The sequence below is a fragment of the Pseudophryne corroboree genome, chromosome 5 (genome assembly GCF_028390025.1).
Source record: "Pseudophryne corroboree isolate aPseCor3 chromosome 5, aPseCor3.hap2, whole genome shotgun sequence".
In the NCBI taxonomy this organism is placed as follows: Eukaryota; Metazoa; Chordata; class Amphibia; order Anura; family Myobatrachidae; genus Pseudophryne; species Pseudophryne corroboree.
The window spans coordinates 306,310,822-306,334,967 of NC_086448.1; the positions used below are offsets into that span (position 1 = coordinate 306,310,822).

The 24,146-nt window shown below is 46.1% G+C and overlaps 1 protein-coding gene across 1 annotated transcript in view; it reads left to right on the forward strand.

Moving 5' to 3' along the window:
- The window catches only part of LANCL2 (LanC like glutathione S-transferase 2), a 188,527-nt gene that overhangs the window by 149,271 nt on the left and 15,110 nt on the right, over positions 1-24,146 (forward strand). The window contains exon 6 of the mRNA XM_063922451.1: positions 6,334-6,516. Within this exon, the coding sequence (XP_063778521.1) occupies positions 6,334-6,516 (183 nt within the window). The remainder of the gene's footprint in view (positions 1-6,333; positions 6,517-24,146) is intronic.

The window sequence follows — 24,146 nt, forward strand, 5'->3', positions numbered from 1 at the left end:
AGTGTCCTCCAGTGGGGTGTAGTATGGTATGCCGGCGGCCGGGCTCCCGGCGACCAGCATACTGGCGCCGGGAGCCCGACCGCCGGCATACCGACAGTGTGGCGAGCGCAAAGGAGCCCCTTGCAGGGAGAATATCTGTCGGTATGCCGGGTGTCGGTATGCCAGGTGTCGGGATCCCGACATTCGGCATACTGAAGACCACCACTCCAGTGGTCTCTGCAATACCCAGATCTCAGTTCAGTAGTGCACCTTTGGAGTGTGGTGAAATAAGAGCTATGCATTGTGAGTGTGCAGCCATCTGTAGCGACTGTGTGATACCATGATATCAACATGGACCAGAATCTATGGGAGTGGGAATCTGCACCCCTCCACTAATTGAGGTAGAAATTGTGTTCCCTTTTTTGCTGCTTTTTAAGAGAAGGAGAAAGTCAGAATTCTCTTAGTAGATATGGGAGAGGGAGTTTTCTCATGGAATAGAATCTGTACGGAACTATGTCAGCACCTTTTTTAATCCAAATCAGAAAAAATGCAGGCAGTACTATGGTCAGAGGTGGTTCCTGCTGTTACCAGAAAGGTATGCTTAGTAAAGTATGTATATACAGTTTAAAATGTATGTATTGTGTGTGCCCATATATAGAACAATTTATTTTCTCTTACGTCCTAGAGGATGCTGGGGACTCCGTAAGGACTATGGGGTATAGACGGGCACCGCAGGAGACATGGGCACTATAAAGAACTTTAGAATGGGTGTGCACTGGCTCCTCCCACTATGCCCCTCCTTCAGACCTCAGTTAGATCCTGTGCCCAGATGAGATTGGGTGCACTGCACGGGAGCTCTCCTGAGTTTCTCTGATAAAGAATTTTGTTAGGTTTTTTATTGTCAGGGAGCACTGCTGGCAACAGGCTCCCTGCATCGTGGGACTGAGGAGAGAGAAGCAGACCTACTTAAGTGATAGGCTCTGCTTCTTAGGCTACTGGACACCATTAGCTCCAGAGGGAGTCGGAACGCAGGTCTTCCCTTGCTGTTCGTCCCAGAGCCGCGCCGCCGTCCTCCTTGCAGAGCCGGAAGATAGAAGCCGGGTGAGTATAAGAAGAAAAGAAGACTTCAAGGCGGCAGAAGACTTCAGATCTTCACTCCCACACACACACACACACACACACTAGCGGGCACAGATGGGTGCAGGGTGCAGGGGGAGGCGCCCTGGGCAGCAATAAAGCCTCTATATCTGGCATAGATAAAGCGGAGGCAGTTTTTATTTCAATCCCCCGCCAGTTTGAGTTATTTTGAGCGGGACCGAAGCCTGCCGCTGGACGGGGCGGAGCTTGGTCTCTCAGCACTAACCAGCGCCATTTTCTCCACAGAGATCTGCCTAGAAGCCGGCTCCCCGGTCTCTCCCCTGCTGAACACTGAGACACAGGGCTGAAAAGAGGAGGGGGGGGGGCACTAGTAAGGCGCAGTGAGTGTATTACACAGTAATTTAATATAAAAGCGCTATTATCTGGGACATTATTTTCCAGTGTCAGTTGGCGCTGGGTGTGTGCTGGCATACTCACTCTCTTTCTCTCCAAAGGGCCTTATTGGGGAACTGTCTCCTTATATCTATATCCCTGTGTGTGGGGGGTGTCGGTACGAGTGTGTCGGCATGTCTGATGCGGAAGGCTCAGCTAAGGAGGAGGTGGAGCAGATGATTGTGGTGTCGCCGTCGGCAACGCCGACTCATGATTGGATGGACATGTGGAATGTTTTAAATGCAAATGTGACCTTATTACATAAGAGATTGGACAAAGCAGAGTCCAGGGAAAGAGCAGGGAGTCAATCCACGGCTTCGGCTGGGTCACCGGGCCCTTTGGGTCTCAAAAACGTCCCCTATCCCAGATAGCAGACACTGATACCGACACGGACTCTGACTCCAGTGTCGACTACGATGAAGCGAGGTTGCACCCGAGGGTGGCAAAAAGTATTCATTATATGATTATTGCAATAAAAGAGGTTTTGCATATCACAGATGACCCCTCGGTCCCTGACACGAGGGTGCGTATGTATAAGGAAGAGAAACCTGAGGTAACCTTTCCCCCATCCCATGAGCTTAACGAGTTATTTGAAAAGGCTTGGGAAACTCCTGATAAAAAACTGCAGATTCCCAAGAGGATTCTTATGGCATATCCTTTCCCTGCACAGGACAGGGTACGTTGGGAATCCTCACCCAGGGTGGACAAGGCTTTAACACGCCTGTCCAAGAAAGTGGCGCTACCGTCTCCGGACACGGCAGCCCTCAAGGATCCTGCTGATCGCAGGCAGGAAACTACTTTAAAGTCTATTTATGCGCATACAGGTGCTTTGCTCAGACCGGCAATCGCATCGGCATGGGTGTGTAGTTCATTTGCAGCTTGGACAGATACCTTGTCAGCTGACCTTGATACCCTAGATAGGGATACCATTTTATTAACCTTAGGCCACATTAAAGACGCAGTCTTATATATGAGGGATGCTCAAAGGGACGTTGGGCTGCTGGGTTCGAGAGCCAACGCCATGGCGATTTCTGCTAGGCGTGCCCCGTGGACTCGCCAATGGACGGGTGATACCGACTCAAAGAAAGATATGGAGGTTTTGCCATACAAAGGTGAAGTTTTATTTGGGGAAGGTCTCGCGGACCTGGTTGCCACAGCTACCGCGGGTAAATCTACCTTTTTGCCTTTTGTTCCCCCACAGCAAAAGAAAACTCCACAGTATCAGATGCAGTCCTTTCGGTCGCGTAAGTTCAGAAGAGGTCGGGGCTCATCTTTCCTCGCCAGATGTAAGGGTAGAGGGAAAAGAATGCCTGCTACGGCTAGTTCCCAGGAGCAGAAGTCCTCCCCGACTTCTACTAAATCCACCGCATGACACTGGGGCTCCACTGAGGGAGTCCGTACCGGTGGGGGCTCGTCTTCGACTCTTCAGCCAGGTCTGGGTTCTGTCAGACGTGGATCCTTGGGCGATGGATATTGTATCCCAAGGCTACAAACTGGAATTCGAAGAGCTGCCCCCTCGCCGATTTTTCAAGTCTGCCTTGCCAGCTTCTCCCCCAGAGAGGGAAGTAGTGTTCGCTGCAATTCAAAAGCTGTATCAACAGCAAGTGATTGTCAAGGTTCCCCTAGTCCAACAGGGGAAAGGGTACTATTCGACCCTGTTCGTGGTCCCAAAGCCGGATGGTTCGGTCAGACCCATTTTAAATCTAAAATCCCTAAACCTGTACTTGAGAAAGTTCAAATTCAAGATGGAATCTCTCCGGGCTGTGATCTCCAGTCTGGAAGGGGGGGATTTTATGGTGTCACTCGACATAAAGGATGCATACCTTCATGTCCCCATATATCCTCCTCATCAGGCGTACCTGAGATTCGCTGTACAGGACTGTCATTACCAGTTTCAGACGTTGTCGTTTGGGCTTTCCACGGCCCCGAGGATTTTCACCAAGGTGATGGCGGAGATGATGGTGCTCCCGCGCAGGCAGGGTCACAATTATCCCATACTTGGACGATCTCCTGATAAAAGCAAGATCGAGGGATCAATTGCAGAAGAGCGTGTCGCTCTCCCTGAGAGTGCTACAACAACACGGTTGGATTCTCAATCTGCCAAAGTCACAATTGATTCCAACGACTCGACTATCATTCCTAGGCATGATTCTGGACACGGAACAGAAGAGGGATTTTCTCCCGATGGAAAAAGCCTAGGACCTCTAGAACATGGTCAGAGACTTGCTAAAACCAAAAAGAGTGTCTGTTCATCAATGCACTCGAGTTCTGGGGAAAATGGTGGCAGCCTACGAGGCCATCCCCTTCGGCAGGTTTCATGCAAGGACGTTTCAGTGGGACCTCCTGGACAAGTGGTCCGGGTCCCATCTACTAATACAGCAGAAGATAAGCCTGTCCCCCCGGGCCAGGGTGTCTCTCCTGTGGTGGCTGCAAAGTGCTCACCTTCTGGAGGGTCGCAGGTTCGGCATTCTGGACTGGGTTCTGGTCACCACGGACGCGAGCCTCCGAGGATGGGGGGCAGTCACACAAGGAAGACATTTTCAGGGGCTATGGTCAAGCCAAGAGGCTTGTCTACACATCAACGTACTGGAATCGAGGGCCATATGCAACGGCCTACGACAAGCGGAGGATCTTCTTCGCGACCTACCGGTTCTGATTTAATCAGACAACGTCACAGCCGTGGCTCATGTAAACCGCCAAGGCGGGACAAGGAGCAGAGTGGCAATGGCGGAAGCCACCAGGATTCTTCGCTGGGCGGAAAATCACGTAAGCGCTCTGTCAGCGGTCTTCATTCCAGGAGTGGACAACTGGGAAGCAGACTTTCTCAGCAGACACGATCTCCATCCAGGAGAGTGGGGACTTCATCAAGAAGTTTTTACAGAGATAACAAGTCTTTGCGTAATTCCTCACATAGACATGATGGCGTCACGCCTCAACAAGAAGCTTCGGAGGTATTGTGCCAGGTCAAGGGACCCTCAGGCAGTAGTGGTGGACGCCCTGGTGACACCTTGGGTGTTTCAGTCGGTCTAGGTGTTCCCCCCTCTTCCTCTCATCTCAAAAATATTGAGAATCATAAGACAAAAAAGGGTGAAAACAATACTCATTGTTACAGATTGGCCTCGAAGGGCCTGGTATTCAGATCTTCAGGAGATGCTCACAGAAGATCCATGGCCTCTTCCTCTCAGGGAGGACCTGTTACAACAGGGGCCCTGTGTGTTCCAAGACTTACCGCGGTTACGTTTGACGGCATGGCGGTTGAACGCCGAATCCTAGCTGGGAAAGGTATTCCGGAGGAAGTCATCCCTACTCTGATAAAGGCTAGGAAGGAGGTGACGGCAAAACATTATCACCGTATCTGGAGGAAGTATGTTTCTTGGTGTGAAGCCAAGAATGCTCCTACGGAAGATTTCCATCTGGGCCGTTTTCTCCACTTTCTACAGACAGGAGTGGATATGGGCCTAAAATTAGGCTCCATTAAGGTACAGTTTCGGCCCTGTCTATTTTCTTTCAGAAGGAATTGGCTTCGCTCCCAGAAGTCCAGACTTTTGTAAAGGGAGTGCTGCACATCCAGCCTCCTTTTGTGCCCCCAGTGGCACCTTGGGACCTTAACGTGGTGTTACGGTTCCTGATGTCTCACTGGTTTGAACCTCTTCAAACAGTTGAATTGAAATTTCTCACTTGGAAGGTGGTCATGTTGTTGGCCTTGGCATCTGCAAGGCGGGTGTCCGAATTGGCGGCCTTGTCTCACAAGAGCCCCTATTTGACCTTCCATGTGGATAGAGCGGAGTTGAGGACTCGTCCTCAATTTTTGCCTAAGGTGGTTTCTTCATTTCATATGAACCAACCTATTGTGGTGCCTGTGGCTACGAGTGGCTTGGAGAATTCCAAGTCCCTGGATGTAGTCAGGGCCTTAAAAATCTATGTAGCCAGGACGGCTCGAGTTAGGAAAACAGAAGCACTGTTTGTCCTGTATGCAGCCAACAAAGTTGGCGCTCCTGCTTCGAAGCAGACTATTGCTCGCTGGATCTGTAACACGATTCAGCAGGCTCATTCTACGGCAGGATTGCCGTTAACAAATTCGGTAAAGGCCCATTCCACTAGGAAGGTGGCCTCTTCTTGGGCGGCTGCCCGAGGCATCTCAGCTTGACAGCTTTGCCTAGCAGCTACCTGGTCAGGTTCAAATACTTTTGCAAAGTTCTATAAGTTTGATACCCTGGCTGATGAGGACCTTGCGTTTGCTCAGTCGGTGCTGCAGAGTTTTCCGCACTCTCCCGCCCAGTCTGGAGCTTTGGTATAAACCCCATGGTCCTTACGGAGTCCCCAGCATCCTCTAGGACGTAAGAGAAAATAAGATTTTAAACCTACCGGTGAATCTTTTTCTCCTAGTCCGTAGAGGATGCTGGGCGCCCATCCCAGTGCGGACAAAATCTGCAAGGCTTGTATATAGTTGTTGCTTACATAAGGGTTATGTTACAGTTGAGATCAGTCTTTAGCTGTTACTGTTTTTTGTTCATACTGTTAACTGGTTGCGTATATTCCAGGTTATACGGTGTGGATGGTGTGGGCTGGTATGAATCTTGCCCTTAGATTAACAAAATCCTTTCCTCGTATTGTCCATCTCCTCTGGGCACAGTTTCTCTAACTGAGGTCTGGAGGAGGGGCATAGAGGGAGGAGCCAGTGCACACCCATTCTAAAGTTCTTTATAGTGCCCATGTCTCCTGCGGAGCCCGTCTATACCCCATGGTCCTTACGGAGTCCCCAGCATCCTCTACGGACTAGGAGAAAAAGATTTACCGGTAGGTTTAAAATCTTTTTTTTTTCAGCCGTTGGCAAAAGTGGACCAAGAAACTTTGACAGATCTCGTCAAGCCAAGTATTGACTATGTACGCCATAAGAAGTTTAGGTCTGGAAATTACCCGTCATCCCTAAGCAATGAAACAGATCGTTTGGTGCACTGGTGTCATGGCGCACCCGGAGTAATACACATGCTCATTCAGGCACACAAGGTGAGTGTTAACATATGTAAAACATTTATTTTAGTGTTGTTTGGCTTTTATAACCAGAGTTATGAAGTGTAGGTCAACCAGGAGATTTCGAATTGTAAACATATGATGGCACTTTGTTAATGATGCCAACAGGAAATTGAGAAGCGGATGGAGCTGTCAGTTGGCAAATGACTTGTTTCTTTTTGAAACTGCTATATCCAGCAACATCCAGCACTTGCATGTAAACAGCTGTCACAACATACAGCAGGGACTATACGGAGAAAGTGAAGGAAAGTTTATTGGTCCTTAATTTTTGTATATACCACGCCCTATATTAGCAAGCATATGAGGTTATTCAGGTTTGTTTGTTAGCAAACCAAAAAGGTTAGCAATTGAGCAAAACAATGTTGCACTGCAGGTGAGGCAGATGTAACGCGCAGAGAGATTTTGATTTCGATGGGTTATATTGTTTCTGTGCACGGTATATATCCTTTAACCATATAATCTGTTGTTTATAATGCACATTGCAAATTTCTAACAAGCAAATACAAAAGAGATGGCTAAGCAAAATGTTCCTTATTACGATACTGCTAAAAAGCTGTGTGTCATCTGAGCACTAAACTGTATTCACCTAATCAAAATCTTAATTCCATTACCAGAGCAAACTGCATTTGCAGTCCAACATGGGCTATGAAATATTCAGTGGAAATTATTGTAACTGCCACTGCCTGGTATAGAGGCAAGTGAAGGGGTTGATGCAAGCATGGAACATCTGTGTAGGGGAGCCTGTCTGTGTGCTATGTTGTACATGCTATTAAAGAAAAGTCTTGTGGACAAAACTATATGAAAGCCTAAGAATGTGGGAGGAATTTAGTTAGATGCGGGGTAAAGCTTTGGGTCTTCACGTTCGGACTCTGTAATGTGTAAAAAGGGGACTCTGCCTGCCTAATGTGTAAAAAAGGGACTATGCTGCCGTAATGTGTAAAGGGGAGCACTGCGTGCCGTAATGTATAAAAGGGAGTTCTGTGACCACGCCCCTTCCCCATAATACCACGCCCCCTACATTTATTTACGCGCTACGGCGCGCACTGGCATTGTTTTATATAGGGGGGGCGCCGATGCTGTTTCTTGCACACAGCGCTAAAATGTCTAGCTACGGTACTGCCTCTGAGGCTTAGCGTGCGGGTTTCCAAAGCTATTGAATCGCGCAGCTCGTTCAGTTAGCAGCAGGGCAAACTCTGTGCCTAATAGAATCTCAGCTTGTGTGTAGTCAGTCAATTCTGTGTCGCTCACCAGTGAAGGGGGCAGAGATTTCATCAGTCACAGTAATCATCGGAGCAGAGAAGTTCTTGTGAGGATCATCGGCGATATGTACCAAACATACGTATAACTGCTGCAGTTTTGCTAGAGGTGGTATCAGTGCAAGCCAAAATAGGCAGTCCAAAGAGCTAATCATGCTACCAGTCATCCTCAGAGGAGCCAAATATCACGTGTCTGAACCCTTAATCCCTAGACTCCTCTGGAATTAAGGTAGTAGGGCTTTGTTTACACACCGCAGGACAGTTGCCACACTATATCTACTTTGTCAACAAAGGAGATGCTGCATAATGCATTCAACAAGTGAATGCCGCAAAGTAACGGAAGATAAGAGTCAGTAGCTAATTTCAATACACTACAGCAAATATGCAGATGCAGCATTATTTCAAATTAACATTTACGTACCAGCGTTAATATATACTGCGGACGTAAGGTGCATCTTATTACCATATACGAAAATAGTGCGCTAAACATCGCAGCACTATGTCCCTTAAGAGAAAGCAAGTACTCACACACGGTATACTGAGGTCCAACGCTCAGAGATATATATGTGTTTGATATTAAAAGTTATGCATACAAAATAACATATGTACAGGATATCATTCAGTATAACATGTATAAGCCTAGGTAAGTGGTACAGAATTACAGTTACAAAAGAAACAGATACAGCCAGTATACATCACCCTATCCCATAGAACCTTCTTCCATGTCTTCCTCTCAGCTACTAACTAACTATGCCTTAGAAAACTGCATATATCAAACAGTGGGAGTTAACAGGTTGTTGGTTTCGGTCTCCTTCCATTGGCCCAGGAAAGGGAGGTTTCTCATTCAACGGGGTATATTTACTAAGGTCCCGATTTTGACCGAGATGCCGTTTTTTCTTCAAAGTGTCATCTCGGTGATTTACTAAGCAAAAATCACGGCAGTGATGAGGGCATTCGTAATATTTTGGAAGTCCTAGGAAAAAATCACGAATCAATACACCATCGGTCAAATACGCCTGCAATTTGCTAGAAATCGGGAATTTACTAAAAAGTGCAAAACACAAACACTGCCGACAATAGCCAAACACTGCCGTGAAAAAGTGCTAAAAAAAAACAGACCTGCTTTTTTATCCCGTGTTTGTATAGGCATGCACGGATCCATGAGATCCGTGCATGTTTTTCAGTGGGAAGGGGGGGGAAATGTTATAAATTTTCAGAAAAAAAATTGCGTGGGGTCCCCCCTCCTAAGGCAAACCAGCCTCGGGCTCTTTGAGCCGATCCTGGTTGCAGAAATATGGGAAAAAAATGGACAGGGGTTCCCCCATATTTAAGCAACCAGCATCGGGCTCTGCGCCTGGTCCTGGTTCCAAAAATACGGGGGACAAAAAGAGTAGGGGTCCCCCGTATTTTTGAAACCAGCACCGGGCTCCACTAGCTGGACAGATAATGCCACAGCCGGGGGTCACTTTTATACAGTGCCTTGCGGCCGTGGCATCGAATATCCAACTAGTCACCCCTGGCCGGGGTACCCTGGGGGAGTGGGGACCCCTTCAATCAAGGGGTCCCCCCCCCCCCCAGCCACCCAAGGGCCAGGGGTGAAGCCCGAGGCTGTCCCCCCCAATCCAATGGGCTGCGGATGGGGGGCTGATAGCCTTTGTGATAAGTGTTTGATATTGTTTTTAGTAGCAGTACTACAAGGCCCAGCAAGCCTCCCCCGCAAGCTGGTACTTGGAGAACCACAAGTACCAGCATGCGGCGGAAAAATGGGCCCGCTGGTACCTGTAGTACTACTACTAAAAAAATACCACAATGAAGACATTACACGCACACCTTGACAGTATAACTTTAATACATCCATCCACACCTCCATATACACATACTTACCTTATGTTCCCACGCAGGTCGGTCCTCTTCTCCAGTAGAATCCATGGTGTACCTGTAGAAAAAATTATACTCACATAATCCAGTGTTTTCGGCTCCTCGGTAAATCCTTTTGTAATCCACGTACTTGAAAAAATAAAAAAACGAATACCCGACCACGAACTGAAAGGGGACCCATGTTTTCACATGGGCCCCCTTTCCCCGAATGCCAGAAACCCACTCTGACTGATGTCTAAGTGGGTTTCCTCAGCCAATCAGGGAGCGCCACGTTGTAGCACCCTCCTGATCGGCTGTGTGCTCCTGTACTGTATGACAGGCGGCACACGGCAGTGTTACAATGTAGCGCCTATGCGCTCCATTGTAACCAATGGTGGGAACTTTCAGGTCAGCGGTGAGGTCACTTTCGGTCAACCGCTGACCTGAAAGTTCCCACCATTGGTTACAATGGAGCGCATAGGCGCTACATTGTAACACTGCCGTGTGCCGCCTGTCATACAGTACAGGAGCACACAGCCGATCAGGAGGGTGCCACAACGTGGTGATAAAGCTAAATATTTATCTTATATAATACCCTTTATGAGGTCTAAGAACACTGTACGCTATTTACGTATGGAGTACCGTAAGGGTACGCACGTTGCGTAACAATCGCTTAGCCGTAGTCGAGACGCTCAAGCGTCACGTTCGCTCACGGCCAAGAGATCACAGGCAGGCACGCTATTGGCTGCCGACTAACGTAATGATTCGCTATAGCGTAGCGGACGCTCGGGACCACGAGGAGATCACCAGCGGCGCTGACGCTCACAATGTTAAACCTTTATATCTAAACCATAAACAGTGTATTATGCAGTAAGACCTTAGTGTAGTGATAGAGTGTAAATGCAGCACAGTATAACCTTATTACCTTAAAAGCTGTTCGAGCGTCACCGACGCTCTGAGAATACTTAACACTATAAGAAATACACAGATACCGTGCTTAGGGTCCAACGCCTTATATATATATTATGAATGTTATACTTGCAAAAGAATTAATACAATACAAGTCATACACTACAATATAACATAGACTAACTAACCAGATAACTACACGGGAAATACAATACAATACAATTACGTTTTAAGGGAAAATAAGAGAAAGAGGAGAAGAGAGAGAGAGAGAGAGAGATATGGCCCATAATAACAAGAAAGACAATATGATTGCGGAGAAAACTTACGCACAAGGGGAACGATCGCATGCGCCTCTGGACATCCAGCTCCCGATTTTCAGCAATGATAACCGTTGAAGAGTGAGCTGGATGTGATCGGCTTGTCTATTTATGCCCCACACACAATACAATTCAATGGTCCCTACAATCTCATTGTTCATTGGACACAGGAATTCCTCCTCGCATCATAACAAAAGGTCATAGGTTGATTCATATAGGTGGGCTGTGACGATTTCCAACTGCTCAGGTGGGTGGGAAACTGGGTTTCCCGCCGCATGAATAAGTAAGTGCAAATAATAGTAAATGGACATAAACTTCTTATGTCCATAACTATTCGCACGAGCGATTAATCCGCTTCAAACCAACACCGGAATATTGCTAATTAAATACTCTTCCGATGGATACTAAACATCACTGTATGACCCCTGTTGGACCCTTCGTACAATACAAAGAGGGATCTCTCTGTCCAGGAACATGCTACATTAACTAAACTTTCAGAATCTATCAAAGGGACCATGATCTACAAAATACATTATATAGTGAAAATATGTAACGATTGAGTCGCACGCTACGATCACATAAACTCTACCGTAAATGCGCACATCGTGCGCCTGCGGGTGCACGCGACAGCGAGTATGCGCACGCACGGGAGAGTGTACGCATGCGCAGCACGGACCTGTATGAGGTTCAAATATGGTAGTGTGCATAGAGATATTTTTCTGACTTTGACAGTGGTGCTCCCTGATTGGCTGAGGAAACCCACTTAGACATCAGTCAGAGTGGGTTTCTGGCATTCGGGAAAAGGAGGCCCATGTGAAAACATGGGTCCCCTTTCAGTTCGTGGTCGGGTATTCGTTTTTTTATTTTTTCAAGTACGTGGATTACAAAAGGATTTACCGAGGAGCCGAAAACACTGGATTATGTGAGTATAATTTTTTCTACAGGTACACCATGGATTCTACTGGAGTAGAGGACCGACCTGCGTGGGAACATAAGGTAAGTATGTGTATGTGGAGGTGTGGATGGATGTATTAAAGTTATACTGTCAAGGTGTGTGTGTAATGTCTTTATTGTGGTATTTTTTTAGTAGTAGTACTACAGGTACCAGCGGGCCCATTTTTCCGCCGCATGCTGGTACTTGTGGTTCTCCAAGTACCAGCTCGCGGGGGAGGCTTGCTGGGCCTTGTAGTACTGCTACTAAAAACAATATCAAACACTTATCACAAAGGCTATCAGCCCCCCATCCGCAGCCCATTGGATTGGGGGGGACAGCCTCGGGCTTCACCCCTGGCCCTTGGGTGGCTGGGGGGGGGACCCCTTGATTGAAGGGGTCCCCACTCCCCCAGGGTACCCCGGCCAGGGGTGACTAGTTGGATATTTGATGCCACGGCCGCAAGGCACTGTATAAAAGTGACCCCCGGCTGTGGCATTATCTGTCCAGCTAGTGGAGCCCGGTGCTGGTTTCAAAAATACGGGGGACCCCTACTCTTTTTGTCCCCCGTATTTTTGGAACCAGGACCAGGCGCAGAGCCCGATGCTGGTTGCTTAAATATGGGGGAACCCCCTGTCCATTTTTTTCCCATATTTCTGCAACCAGGATCGGCTCAAAGAGCCCGAGGCTGGTTTGCCTTAGGAGGGGGGACCCCACGCAATTTTTTTTTTACATTTAAACTTTATTTTTTTTATTAACAAAGTGCACAATGAAGCCCAGCACGGATCTCTCAGATCTGGCCGAGATTCATTGTATTAAAGTCGGCAGTGTTTTACAAGTCACTCACGTAAAACACTGCCTAAAAAAACGAATGACATCGGAAAACCCGAAAATGCAGAATACGGCAGCTTAGTAAATTAGTCGTAATCAATTCAAAAAGTTGCATATTTACACTTTCGATGTCATTCGTGATTGAACTTTGACCTCAAACGGGAAAACACGAATCTTAGTAAATTTGCCCCATTGTGTGTTATTGGTCAGTTCATTTGTAAGCAATGTCCAGTTTCAAGATGTAGATACAGGGATTAACCACTGGGATTCTGCACACATGTTTTCTCAGGAAGTCCTTTGTCCTCATAGAATGTGACTTTATATTCATACATTTTATCATAACTAATAGTTGCAATGTGCTACAATTTACCCATAGCTATCAAATTAATCCACACATTCTCCTGACCATTTTGACACTAAGCATGATATAATAAACTTGTTCCGTCCCAATACTACATATATATCTGGTTTTACACTCTATTATATAAATACAATTTAATACAAGTCTGATGCTGGACATGTTTTGTCGGGTGGTCTTCAGTATGCCGGCGCTCTCGCCACACTGTCGGTATGCCGGCGGTCGGGCTCCCGGCGCCGGTATGCTGGTCGCCGGGACCCCGGCCGCCGGCATATCATACTACACCCGTTTTGTCTATGTGTAATTTATGTGTTGTATGAATGCATTTGTGTGCGTCTTTATGGCGTTTCTCAGTGATTGCGCCTTTTACCGTATATACACCCACCATGCTGCAACACGCACGCCGTGCGACTCCATGTATGATGTACGGTAAAGAAACATGGTGCATCCATATACGCCAACTGCATCCTTACGCTACCACAGAGAAGCGCCAATCTGTGTGTAATTTGTATGTCTAATTTTTCCGACCGACAGTGTCATAGTGTAAGAGCAGGTAAGAGACCATAGTCAACTTAATCATATTGCAGCAAATATGCAGACGCAGCTGTATTCAAGTAATTTTCTCAAAATTATCTTAGATAAGAGGCAGTAGCTAAATGTAATATACTGCTGTATGAATGAACAATTATTGGATGTACGATGTTTATTGGTGAAAATAAATCACCTAGCGCCACTGTTTATGATTTATCATAAGGTTGATCAGCCAGATCTGTTGTCTTTGTGTTATTAAGGTGACATTATACATTTACTGGTTATGTGCGTTCAGTCACTGGTAATGTCTGTGCATCTCCTGTCTTTAGGTTGTAAAACCCTAACTTCTATTTCAGTTTTTAAACCAAAAAATTATTTCAAATGTAGACAAAGCAATGATGAAGGTAGATGTCCCTAAATTATTTTTCTCTGACGTCCTAGTGGATGCTGGGAATTCCGTAAGGACCATGGGGAATAGACAGGCTCCGCAGGAGACTGGGCACTCTAAAAGAAAGATTAGGTACTATCTGGTGTGCACTGGCTCCTCCCTCTATGCCCCTCCTCCAGACCTCAGTTAGATTTCTGTGCCCGGCCGAGCTCGATGCACACTAGGGGCTCTCCTGAGCTCCTAGAAAGAAAGTATATGTTAGGTTTTTTATTTTACAGTGAGACCTGCTGGCAACAGGCTCACTGCAACGAGGGACTAAGGGGAGAAGAAGCGAACCTACCTGCTTGCAGCTAGCTTGGGCTTCTTAGGCTACTGGACACCATTAGCTCCAGAGGGATCGACCGCAGGACCCGTCCTTGGTGTTCGTTCCCGGAGCCGCGCCGCCGTCCCCCTTACAGAGCCAGAAGCATGAAGATGGTCCGGAAAATCGGCGGCAGAAGACTTCAGTCTTCACCAAGGTAGCGCACAGCACTGCAGCTGTGCGCCATTGCTCCTCATACACACTTCACACTCCGGTCACTGAGGGTGCAGGGCGCTGGGGGGGGGGGGCGCCCTGAGCAGCAATAAAAACACCTTGGCTGGCAAAATAATCACAATATATAGCCCCAGAGGCTATATATGTGATAATTACCCCTGCCAGAATCCATAAAAAAGCAGGAGAAAAGTCCGCGAAAAAGGGGCGGAGCTATCTCCCTCGGCACACCGGTCGCCATTTTCTCTTCACAGTGTAGCTGGAAGACAGCTCCCCAGGCTCTCCCCTGTAGTTTTCAGGCTCAAAGGGTTAAAAAGAGAGGGGGGGCACTAAATTTAGGCGCAATATTGTTTATACAAGCAGCTATTGGGGAAAATTCACTCAGTGATAGTGTTTATCCCTACATTATATAGCGCTCTGGTGTGTGCTGGCATACTCACTCTCTGTCTCCCCAAAGGGCTGTGTGGGGTCCTGTCCTCAGTCAGAGCATTCCCTGTGTGTGTGTGGTGTGTCGGTACGGCTGTGTCGACATGTTTGATGAGGAGGCTTATGTGGAGGCGGAGCAGATGCCGATAAATGGGATGTCGCCCCCTGTGGGCCGACACCAGAGTGGATGGATAGGTGGAAGGTATTAACCGACAGTGTCAACTCCTTACATAAAAGGCTGGATGACGTAACAGCTATGGGACAGCCGGCTTCTCAGCCCGCGCCTGCCCAGGCGTCTCAAAGGCCATCAGGGGCTCAAAAACGCCCGCTCCCTCAGATGGCAGACACAGATGTCGACGCGGAGTCTGACTCCAGTGTCGACGAGGTTGAGACATATACACAATCCACTAGGAACATCCGTTACATGATCCCGGCAATAAAAAATGTGTTTCACATTTCTGACATTAACCCAAGTACCACTAAAAAAGGGTTTTATGTTTGGGGAGAAAAAGCAGGCAGTGTTTTGTTCCCCCATCAAATGAGTGAATGAAGTGTGAAAAAGCGTGGGTTCCCCCGATAAGAAACTGGTAATTTCTAAAAAGTTACTGATGGCGTACCTTTTCCCGCCAGAGGATAAATTACGCTGGGAGATATCCCCTAGGGTGGATAAGGCGCTCACACGTTTGTCAAAAAAGGTGGCACTGCCGTCTTAGGATACGGCCACTTTGAAGGTACCTGCTGATAAAAAGCAGGAGGCTATCCTGAAGTCTGTATTTACACACTCAGGTACTAGACTGAGACCTGCAGATAGTGCTGCTGCAGCGTGGTCTGTAACCCTGTCAAACAGGGATACTATTTTGCAAACATAAGTCGTCGTCTTATATATGAGGGATGCACAGAGGGATATTTTGCCGGCTGGCATCCAGAATTAATGCAATGGCCATTCTGTCAGGAGGGTATTAGAGACCCGACACTGGACAGGTGATGATGACTTTAAAAGGCACATAGAGCCTTATAAGGGTGAGGAATTGTTTGGGGATGGTCTCTTGGACCTCGTATCCACAGCAACAGCTGGGAAGAAACATTTTTACCTCAGGTTTCCTCACAGCCTAAGAAAGCACTGTATTATCAGGTACAGTCCTTTCGGCTTCAGAAAAGCAAGCGGGTCAAAGGCGCTTCCTTTCTGCACAGAGACGAGGGAAGAGGGAAAAAGCTGCACCAGTCAGCCAGTTCCCAGAATCAAAATTCTTCCCCCGCTTCCTCTGAGTCCACCGCATGACGCGGGGGCTCCACAGTCGTAGCCAGGTACGGTGGGGGGCCGCCTCAAAAATTTCAGCGATCAGTGGGCTCGCTCACAGGTGGATCCCTGGATCCTTCAAGTAGTATCTCAGGGGTACAGGCTGGAATTCGAGGCGTCTCCCCCCCGCCGTTTCCTCAAATCTGCCTTGCCGACAACTCCCTCAGGCAGGGAGGCTGTGCTAGAGGCAATTCACAATCTGTATTCCCAGCAGGTGATAATCAAGGTGCCCCTACTTCAACAAGGACGGGGTTACTATTCCACACTGTTTGTGGTACCGAAACCGGACGGTTCGGTGAGACCCATTTTAAATTTGAAGTCCTTGAACACATACATAAAAAAATTCAAGTTCAAGATGGAATCGCTCAGGGCGGTTATTGCAAGCCTGGAGGAGGGGGATTACATGGTATCCCTGGACATCAAGGATGCTTACCTACATGTCCCCATTTACCATCCTCACCAGGAGTACCTCAGATTTGTGGTACAGGATTGCCATTACCAATTCCAAACACTGCCGTTTGGACTGTCCACGGCACCGAGGGTCTTTACCAAGGTAATGGCAGAAATGATGATACTCCTTCGAAAAAAGGGAGTTTTTAATTATCGCGTACTTGGACGATCTCCTTATAAAGGCGAGGTCCATGGAGCAGTTGTTGGTCGGAGTAGCACTATCTCGGGAAGTGCTACAACAGCACGGATGGATTCTATACATTCCAAAGTCACAGCTGGTTCCTACCACACGCCTGCTGTTCCTGGGGATGGTTCTGGACACAGAAAAAAAAAAAAAAAGTGTTTCTCCCGCAGGAGTAAGCCAAGGAGCTGTCATCTCTAGTCAGAGACCTCCTGAAACCAAAACAGGTATCGGTGCATCACTGCACACGAGTCCTGGGAAAAATGGTAGCTTCTTACGAAGCAAAATTCCATTCGGCAGGTTCCATGCAAGAACCTTTCAGTGGGACCTCTTGGACAAGTGGTCGGAATCGCATCTTCAGATGCATCGGCTGATAACCCTGTCTCCAAGGACCAGGGTATCTCTACTGTGGTGGCTGCAGAGTGCTCATCTTCAAGAGGGCCGCAGATTCGGCATACAGGACTGGGTCCTGGTAACCACGGATGCCAGCCTTCGAGGCTGGGGGGCAGTCACACAGGGAAGAAATTTCCAAGGACTTTGGTCGTCAGGAGTCGTCCCTACACATAAATATTCTGGAACTGAGGGCCATTTACAATGCCCTAAGTCTGGCAAGGCCTCTGCTTCAAAACCAGCCGGTACTGATCCAATCAGACAACATCACGGCAGTCGCCCATGTAAACCGACAGGGTGGCACAAGAAGCAGGATGGCGATGGCAGAAGCCACAAGGATTCTCCGATGGACGGAAAATCACGTCTTAGCACTGTCAGCAGTGTTCATTCCGGGAGTGGACAACTGGGAAGCAGACTTCCTCAGCAGACACGACCGACACCCGGGAGAGTGGGGACTTCATCCAGAAGTCTTCCAACTGTTGGTAAACCGTTGGGAAAGGCCACCAGTGGACATGATGGCGTCCCGCCTAAACAAAAAACTAGATATTGCGCCAGGTCAAGGGATCCTCAGGCAATAGCTGTGGACGCTCTAGTGACACCGTGGATGTACCAGTCGGTTTATGTATTCCCTCCTCTGCCTCTCATACCAAAGGTACTGAGAATAATAAGAAAACGAGGAGTAAGAACGATACTCGTGGTTCCGGATGGGCCAAGAAGAGCTTGGTACCCAGAACTTCAAGAAATAATATCAGAGGACCCATGGCCTCTACCGCTCAGACAGGATCTGCTACAGCAGGGGCCCTGTCTGTTCCAAGACTTACCGCGGCTGCGTTGGACGGCATGGCGGTTGAATTCCGGATCCTAAAGCAAAAGGGCATTCCGGAGGAAGTCATTCCTACGCTGATAAAAGCCAGGAAAGAAGTAACCGCAAACCATTATCACCGTATTTGGCGAAAATATGTTGCGTGGTGTGAGGCCAGGAAGGCCCCAACAGAGGAATTTCAGCTGGGTCGTTTTCTGCACTTCCTACAGTCAGGAGTGACTATGGGCCTAAAATTGGGTTCCATTAAGGTCCAGATTTCGGCTCTGTCGATTTTCTTCCAGAAAGAACTGGCTTCACTGCCTGGAGTTCAGACATTTGTAAAGGGAGTGCTACATATTCAGCCCCTTTTTTGTGCCTTCTGTGGCACCTTGGGATCTCAACGTGGTGTTGGGTTTCTTAAAATCACATTGGTTTGAGCCACTTAAAACTGTGGATTTGAAATATCTCACGTGGAAAGTGGTCATGTTATTGGCCTTGGCTTCGGCCAGGCGTGTGTCAGAATTGGCGGCTTTGTCATGTAAAAGCCCTTATCTGATTTTCCATATGAATAGGGCAGAATTGAGGACTCGTCCCCAGTTTCTCCCTAAGGTGGTATCAGCTTTTCACTTGAACCAACCTATTGTAGTGCCTGCGGCTACTAGGGACTTGGAAGATTCCAAGTTACTGGACGTAGTCAGGGCCTTAAAAATTTATATTTCCAGGACGGCTGGAGTCAGGAAAACTGACTCGTTTTTTATCCTGTAGGCACCCAACAAAATAGGTGCTCCTGCTTCTAAGCAGACTATTGCTCGCTGAATTTGTAGCACAATTCAGCTGGAGCATTCTGCGGCTGGATTGCCGCATCCTAAATCAGTAACAGCCCATTCCACGAGGAAAGTGGGCTCATCTTGGGCGGCTGCCCGAGAGGTCTCGGCTTTACAACTTTGCCGAGCTGCAACTTGGTCAGGGGCAAACACGTTTGCTAAATTCTACAAATTTGATACCCTGGCTGAGGAGGACCTGGAGTTCTCTCATTCGGTGCTGCAGAGTCATCCGCACTCTCCCGCCCGTTTGGGAGCTTTGGTATAATCCCCATGGTCCTTACGGAGTTCCCAGCATTCACTAGGACGTCAGAGAAAATAAGATTTTACTCACCGGTAAATCTATTTCTCGTAGTCCGTAGTGGATGCTGGGCGCCCATCCCAAGTGCGGATTGTCTGCAATACTTGTATATAGTTATTGCCTAACTAAAGGGTTATTGTTGAGCCATCTGTTGAGAGGCTCAGTTATATTTCATACTGTTAACTGGGTATAGTATCACGAGTTATACGGTGTGATTGGTGTGGCTGGTATGAGTCTTACCCGGGATTCAAAATCCTTCCTTATTGTGTCAGCTCTTCCGGGCACAGTATCCTAACTGAGGTCTGGAGGAGGGGCATAGAGGGAGAAGCCAGTGCACACCAGATAGTACCTAATCTTTCTTTTAGAGTGCCCAGTCTCCTGCGGAGCCCGTCTATTCCCCATGGTCCTTACGGAGTTCCCAGCATCCACTACGGACTACGAGAAATAGATTTACCGGTGAGTAAAATCTTATTTTAAGTTGTGTACTCCACACACACACCATCCTCTTAAGAAAATGGCCATAACCATTTATTAATCTCTAGAGTGTTGCAAAACACAGACACATAAACCAGCCGTGCACAACCTGTGACACCCTCACCTTCATTATATGCCATCCCCTGGTTGGAGCTCTGGCAGAACCACCAACTTTTTTTTTTCTCTCATAAAATCCGTTTGTTTGTTTTTTTGTCTGCACCCATTCCAGCTTGGGGGGGGAAGTTGAAATGCGCAAAAAGTGGCCCGTTTTGAGATCCTGCCCAGCACGATATTTATGGGAGCGATCATTGCTCCCCGCGATCTCCTGTCACTGTAGATGGGAGGGTGCAATACAATAGATTATCGTCCTGTGTATTTTACATATTTCATACGTTTTATTGTGCCCCATTCAATGATCACCCAGAGTGCAGCCCTCGGACTAGACAAAGTTGTGAACCTCTGGAATAAACCCTTAATGAAGCATGAGGGGTCTCTGGACTCAATCACTCCTTGCGTAATCCATGTGGCCTGGAGTGGGAAGGGCTGAGCCAGTGTGAAGTGCCATCTTCAGAGTCCAGGTGTGTGTGAAAGCTTCCGGGCAGACCAAGCCACAGGAAGCAGCAATAAATAATCTTCTCGTGGCCTTTGTTAATGAGTAAAATAAAAGGGCTATGTGTGTTTTTGCATTGGAAGAGCAAAGTGTATTTAAATATAAATTTACTGGTCTGGCTATTATAGATGAGTGTCTGCCATCTTGCTTTTCAATTCTAGCTCCGTTCGGGCATGATTGGCTGCCGGCACTGACATTTCACTCGCACGTACCGGGGGTTGCAAGTTGAAATGTGTGAAAAGTGACCTTTTTGGGTGGCTAAACCCAGCACTAATGGCCGCGATCAGCGTGATAGGAGGCATCAATTGAATATCGCCCTGCGATCTCCTGTCACTGTAGACTCGTGATCGAGGGGCGATAACAATTTAACTCCCCCCATTGAGTGTTGCTGGTAGACTGTAGAAAACTGCACAGCTGTATGTAATATAGAGACTGTGTATGGAGAGCATAGATGCATGTACAAATCAGAATCGGAAGAAAAAAATGTAATGATCCCCCCAAAAAAAATTTAACCCAGAAAGTAACATCATTTCAACGCCAGTAAGTTATTTCAAATACATCACATAATGTGGTAATTCTAATTTGATAAGACTGTTCTCTTGATAATTATAGAAAATAAACTTCAGACGTTTTAGCCTTGCACACATTACACAAAACAAACAATATGTATACTCTGCATTGCAGGAAACAGAGGTAGCACACCACCGATCTGATAAAGGACACACATGAATATAAAGTCAATACTTGTATAAAGTCAGTTGACACATTTTGAATATGAACACTAAAAATGCTGCCTAAATGTACAGGCATTGTGTACTGTAACTGGGCAGGCTGGCATCTTACACTGGTCCTGCGTTATGGCATACCATGCTTAGCGGTATCAATAATCTTCTAAGAACGTGAATTTTAGCTTTAAGAAATACAACTTGTTTTTTGCTGCTAATTCTCTTTCCAGTGCAATTCATTATGAAAAGCTGTTTTATAAGAGGACAAATCCTTGCATATATATCAAATGGCTGTATTCAAATTCTGATGTTTGTTATACCATGTCTAACAAATCCTGTTAGAGAGTTTAACACAGTCGCCAACCAGTTCCCCACAGTTTGGCACATCTCCTCTTGGTGTGACAGCCAAGCTGAGTTTAGTGACCCAGATTTAGCTCATTAGCTGCTACCATGAAGACTATAATTATCTTCACATCCTCTGCCTCTTCATGCAGAGCAGAAAGCAATTATCTCACATTATACAAAATTGTGCTTGTGTACAAAATTGTTAAGCAAGACTGCTTTGTCTCTTTAAAGCTGCTTTCTTATAGACACCCCTGGCTTTGTCAGAGTGGTTTGTGCCCTGAAATATAGTTAGTTGATGTTTTATGAAGAAAGTGGGTAGTGAACTCTGGCGCAAAGAAGGTCTGCCCAATCAAACCCCTATACCTGCCCAAACACAGGTAAAGGTCAATGTAGTAAAAAGGAAAAAGAGGTATGATCAAAGGCGCCCAAAACTAAAAAAGGGAAATGGGAGGGAATACGACATGAACAAAATAAATGATTAAATTAGATTAAACAAGGAATACGACATGAGCAAGATGAATGAATGAAATTAATTTCAACAATACTTTGTGTATTCTTCAAGCGGGTCTCAATCAAAACGTCCGTCTATGTTGGGAATCCTCCATGGATATGTAAGAACAGAAAACAATAACAAAAAAACCAATGTGTAGTAGGTTTAAAAAAGTCTGTATAAAGATGGTGTCCAGAAGATGGAGCCCTAGTGAATGGGGAACTTGATAGCAGAAAGGACAGGGTCTCACCACCAATTCTTTCAAGATTAAGGACGTACCAAAACTCACAATAAGAGAGATGGGGAAAAGCACATAAAGGTATCTTTTCTTTTTCTGATCAATAAAAGGTACAGCGTACCTCACTCACATGTACAGCAGAAGATTTCCTCATATAACGGTATCTTTTAGAAACAGGTCCAACGGATTCAATTTCAATAAAAATGTTTCTTTTTATTAATTGACAAAAGCCAATTTAAAAATAAAATAAAATACAATAAGCCAATACAAAAACCTTATTTGTGTGGTAACAACGGGGGTATGGGGAGAGAGTGTTACTAAACTCCAAAAACAAGAGGGTGGTCCGGAATCCCCCCTTGTAAATGAACCCCCCGTGTACCTTACAAATGGTTAAAGATGATCAGGCTTAGGTCAATAAAATGAAAATCCACTCTCAGCATGCACCAACGCCGTTTCAACCCTAAGGTCTTTTTCAAGGTGTGTGAGCTGAGAGGGGAGAGGAGCTATTTATCCTGTGGGACAGGAAGTGGGAGATTTGCAAGGCATGATGGTCATGAAAATAACTCTGCTGTATTAGAATTGACAGTTTTCAAATAAATTTTCAAATAAATTTAAAATGTTGGTTGAACTTAAACAATAATGGATATTGAGGAAGACAATTTACAGAGATTAGAGAATGGTTCATGGTGGGATAGGCTATAGCATGCGCTGGACCGGAAATGGCCGTGGTCCGCGATGCGTTCCACCTGAAACCGGAAGTTGCGCTGGACCGGAAGTGGCCGCGGTCCGCGATGCGTTCCACCTAAAACCGGAAGTACGACAATGCGTTCCACCGGGTCTGGAAGTGCGGCTAAGCGTTCCACACCTCCGGAACGATATTCTATTATAGAGTATGAAGTGTACTGTGGATAAATTAAGTATGGGGCCAAGTTAGAAATAATGTGGTTAAACTCAATAATCATAACTAACCAGAAATAGATATTCTATACATGTCAGAATTGTACATTTCAGGTATAATAACAATAAATCAAACAAAAATCATTGGAATGAAGAACAAATCATAATTATTATAAAACAATAGTGGTGCATATTTGCATAAATTGCATATATTTACATGAATTTTTTCTTCACTATCAAGAATATAGAGAGAGCAAAAAAGATCACAAGAACCATTTTAATTCAAAATCGGAATTAAGGCCTGCTGGTATAAGTGTGTTTAATTTAAAGATCCACCGCATCTCTGCTTTAGCGAGGCTCCCCTCTGTGTCTCTATCTTTCCAAGTGGCTCTTACATGTTGTATACCAATGAATGAAATAATATGGGAACTAGAGGAATTGTGTTTTTTTAAAAAATGTTCGGACAATGTGTGGGTGATTACCCCTTTTTTAATGTTTCGTAAATGCTCAGCGAGACGTGTCATAAGTGATCTTCCTGTTCTTCCTATATAAACTAAACCACAACTACATTTAATGTAGTATACCACATTTGTAGTGTGGCAAGTGATGAAGTCGTTTATGAGATATTTTTTGTTATTATGAATAAATTCAGTGTATTTCGAGGTCGTCGCTGGTATAGACCTGCAAACTAAACAGGTCCCACATCGGTGGAATCCTTTTGTCCGGATGGGATTACGGGGTTCAAAAGGAAGGGAACTTTTAACCAAGGAATTTTTGAGATTATTACTTCTTCTGTATATGAACTTAGGTTTATCAGGTATTATATTCCTTAAAACGGGATCCCTTTGTAGTAGATGCCAGTGCCTTTTGATGATCTGCTCTTGTTTTTTGTAATCAGAGCTAAATCCAGAGATGAAGGCAAGTTCACTATTATTTTCCTTGTTTATGCGGTGTGGTTCCAGGATGTCCTTCCTTTCAATATTTTCCACCTCACATTCAGCTTTTTCTAATAATGCTTTGTCGTAGCCTTTGTCTAAAAACTTATTTTTCATGATGTTCTTTTGAATCTGATAATCACATTTATCACTACAATTCCTTTTTAATCGTATGAACTGTCCTTTAGGGATGCCCTTTAACCAATTGGGGTGGTGTTGACTGTTGTATGGAATTAAACTATTGCAATCAGTTGGTTTTGAATACCCTTTGGTGAGTATATTGTTATCTTTAATAAAAATAGTCAAATCAAGGA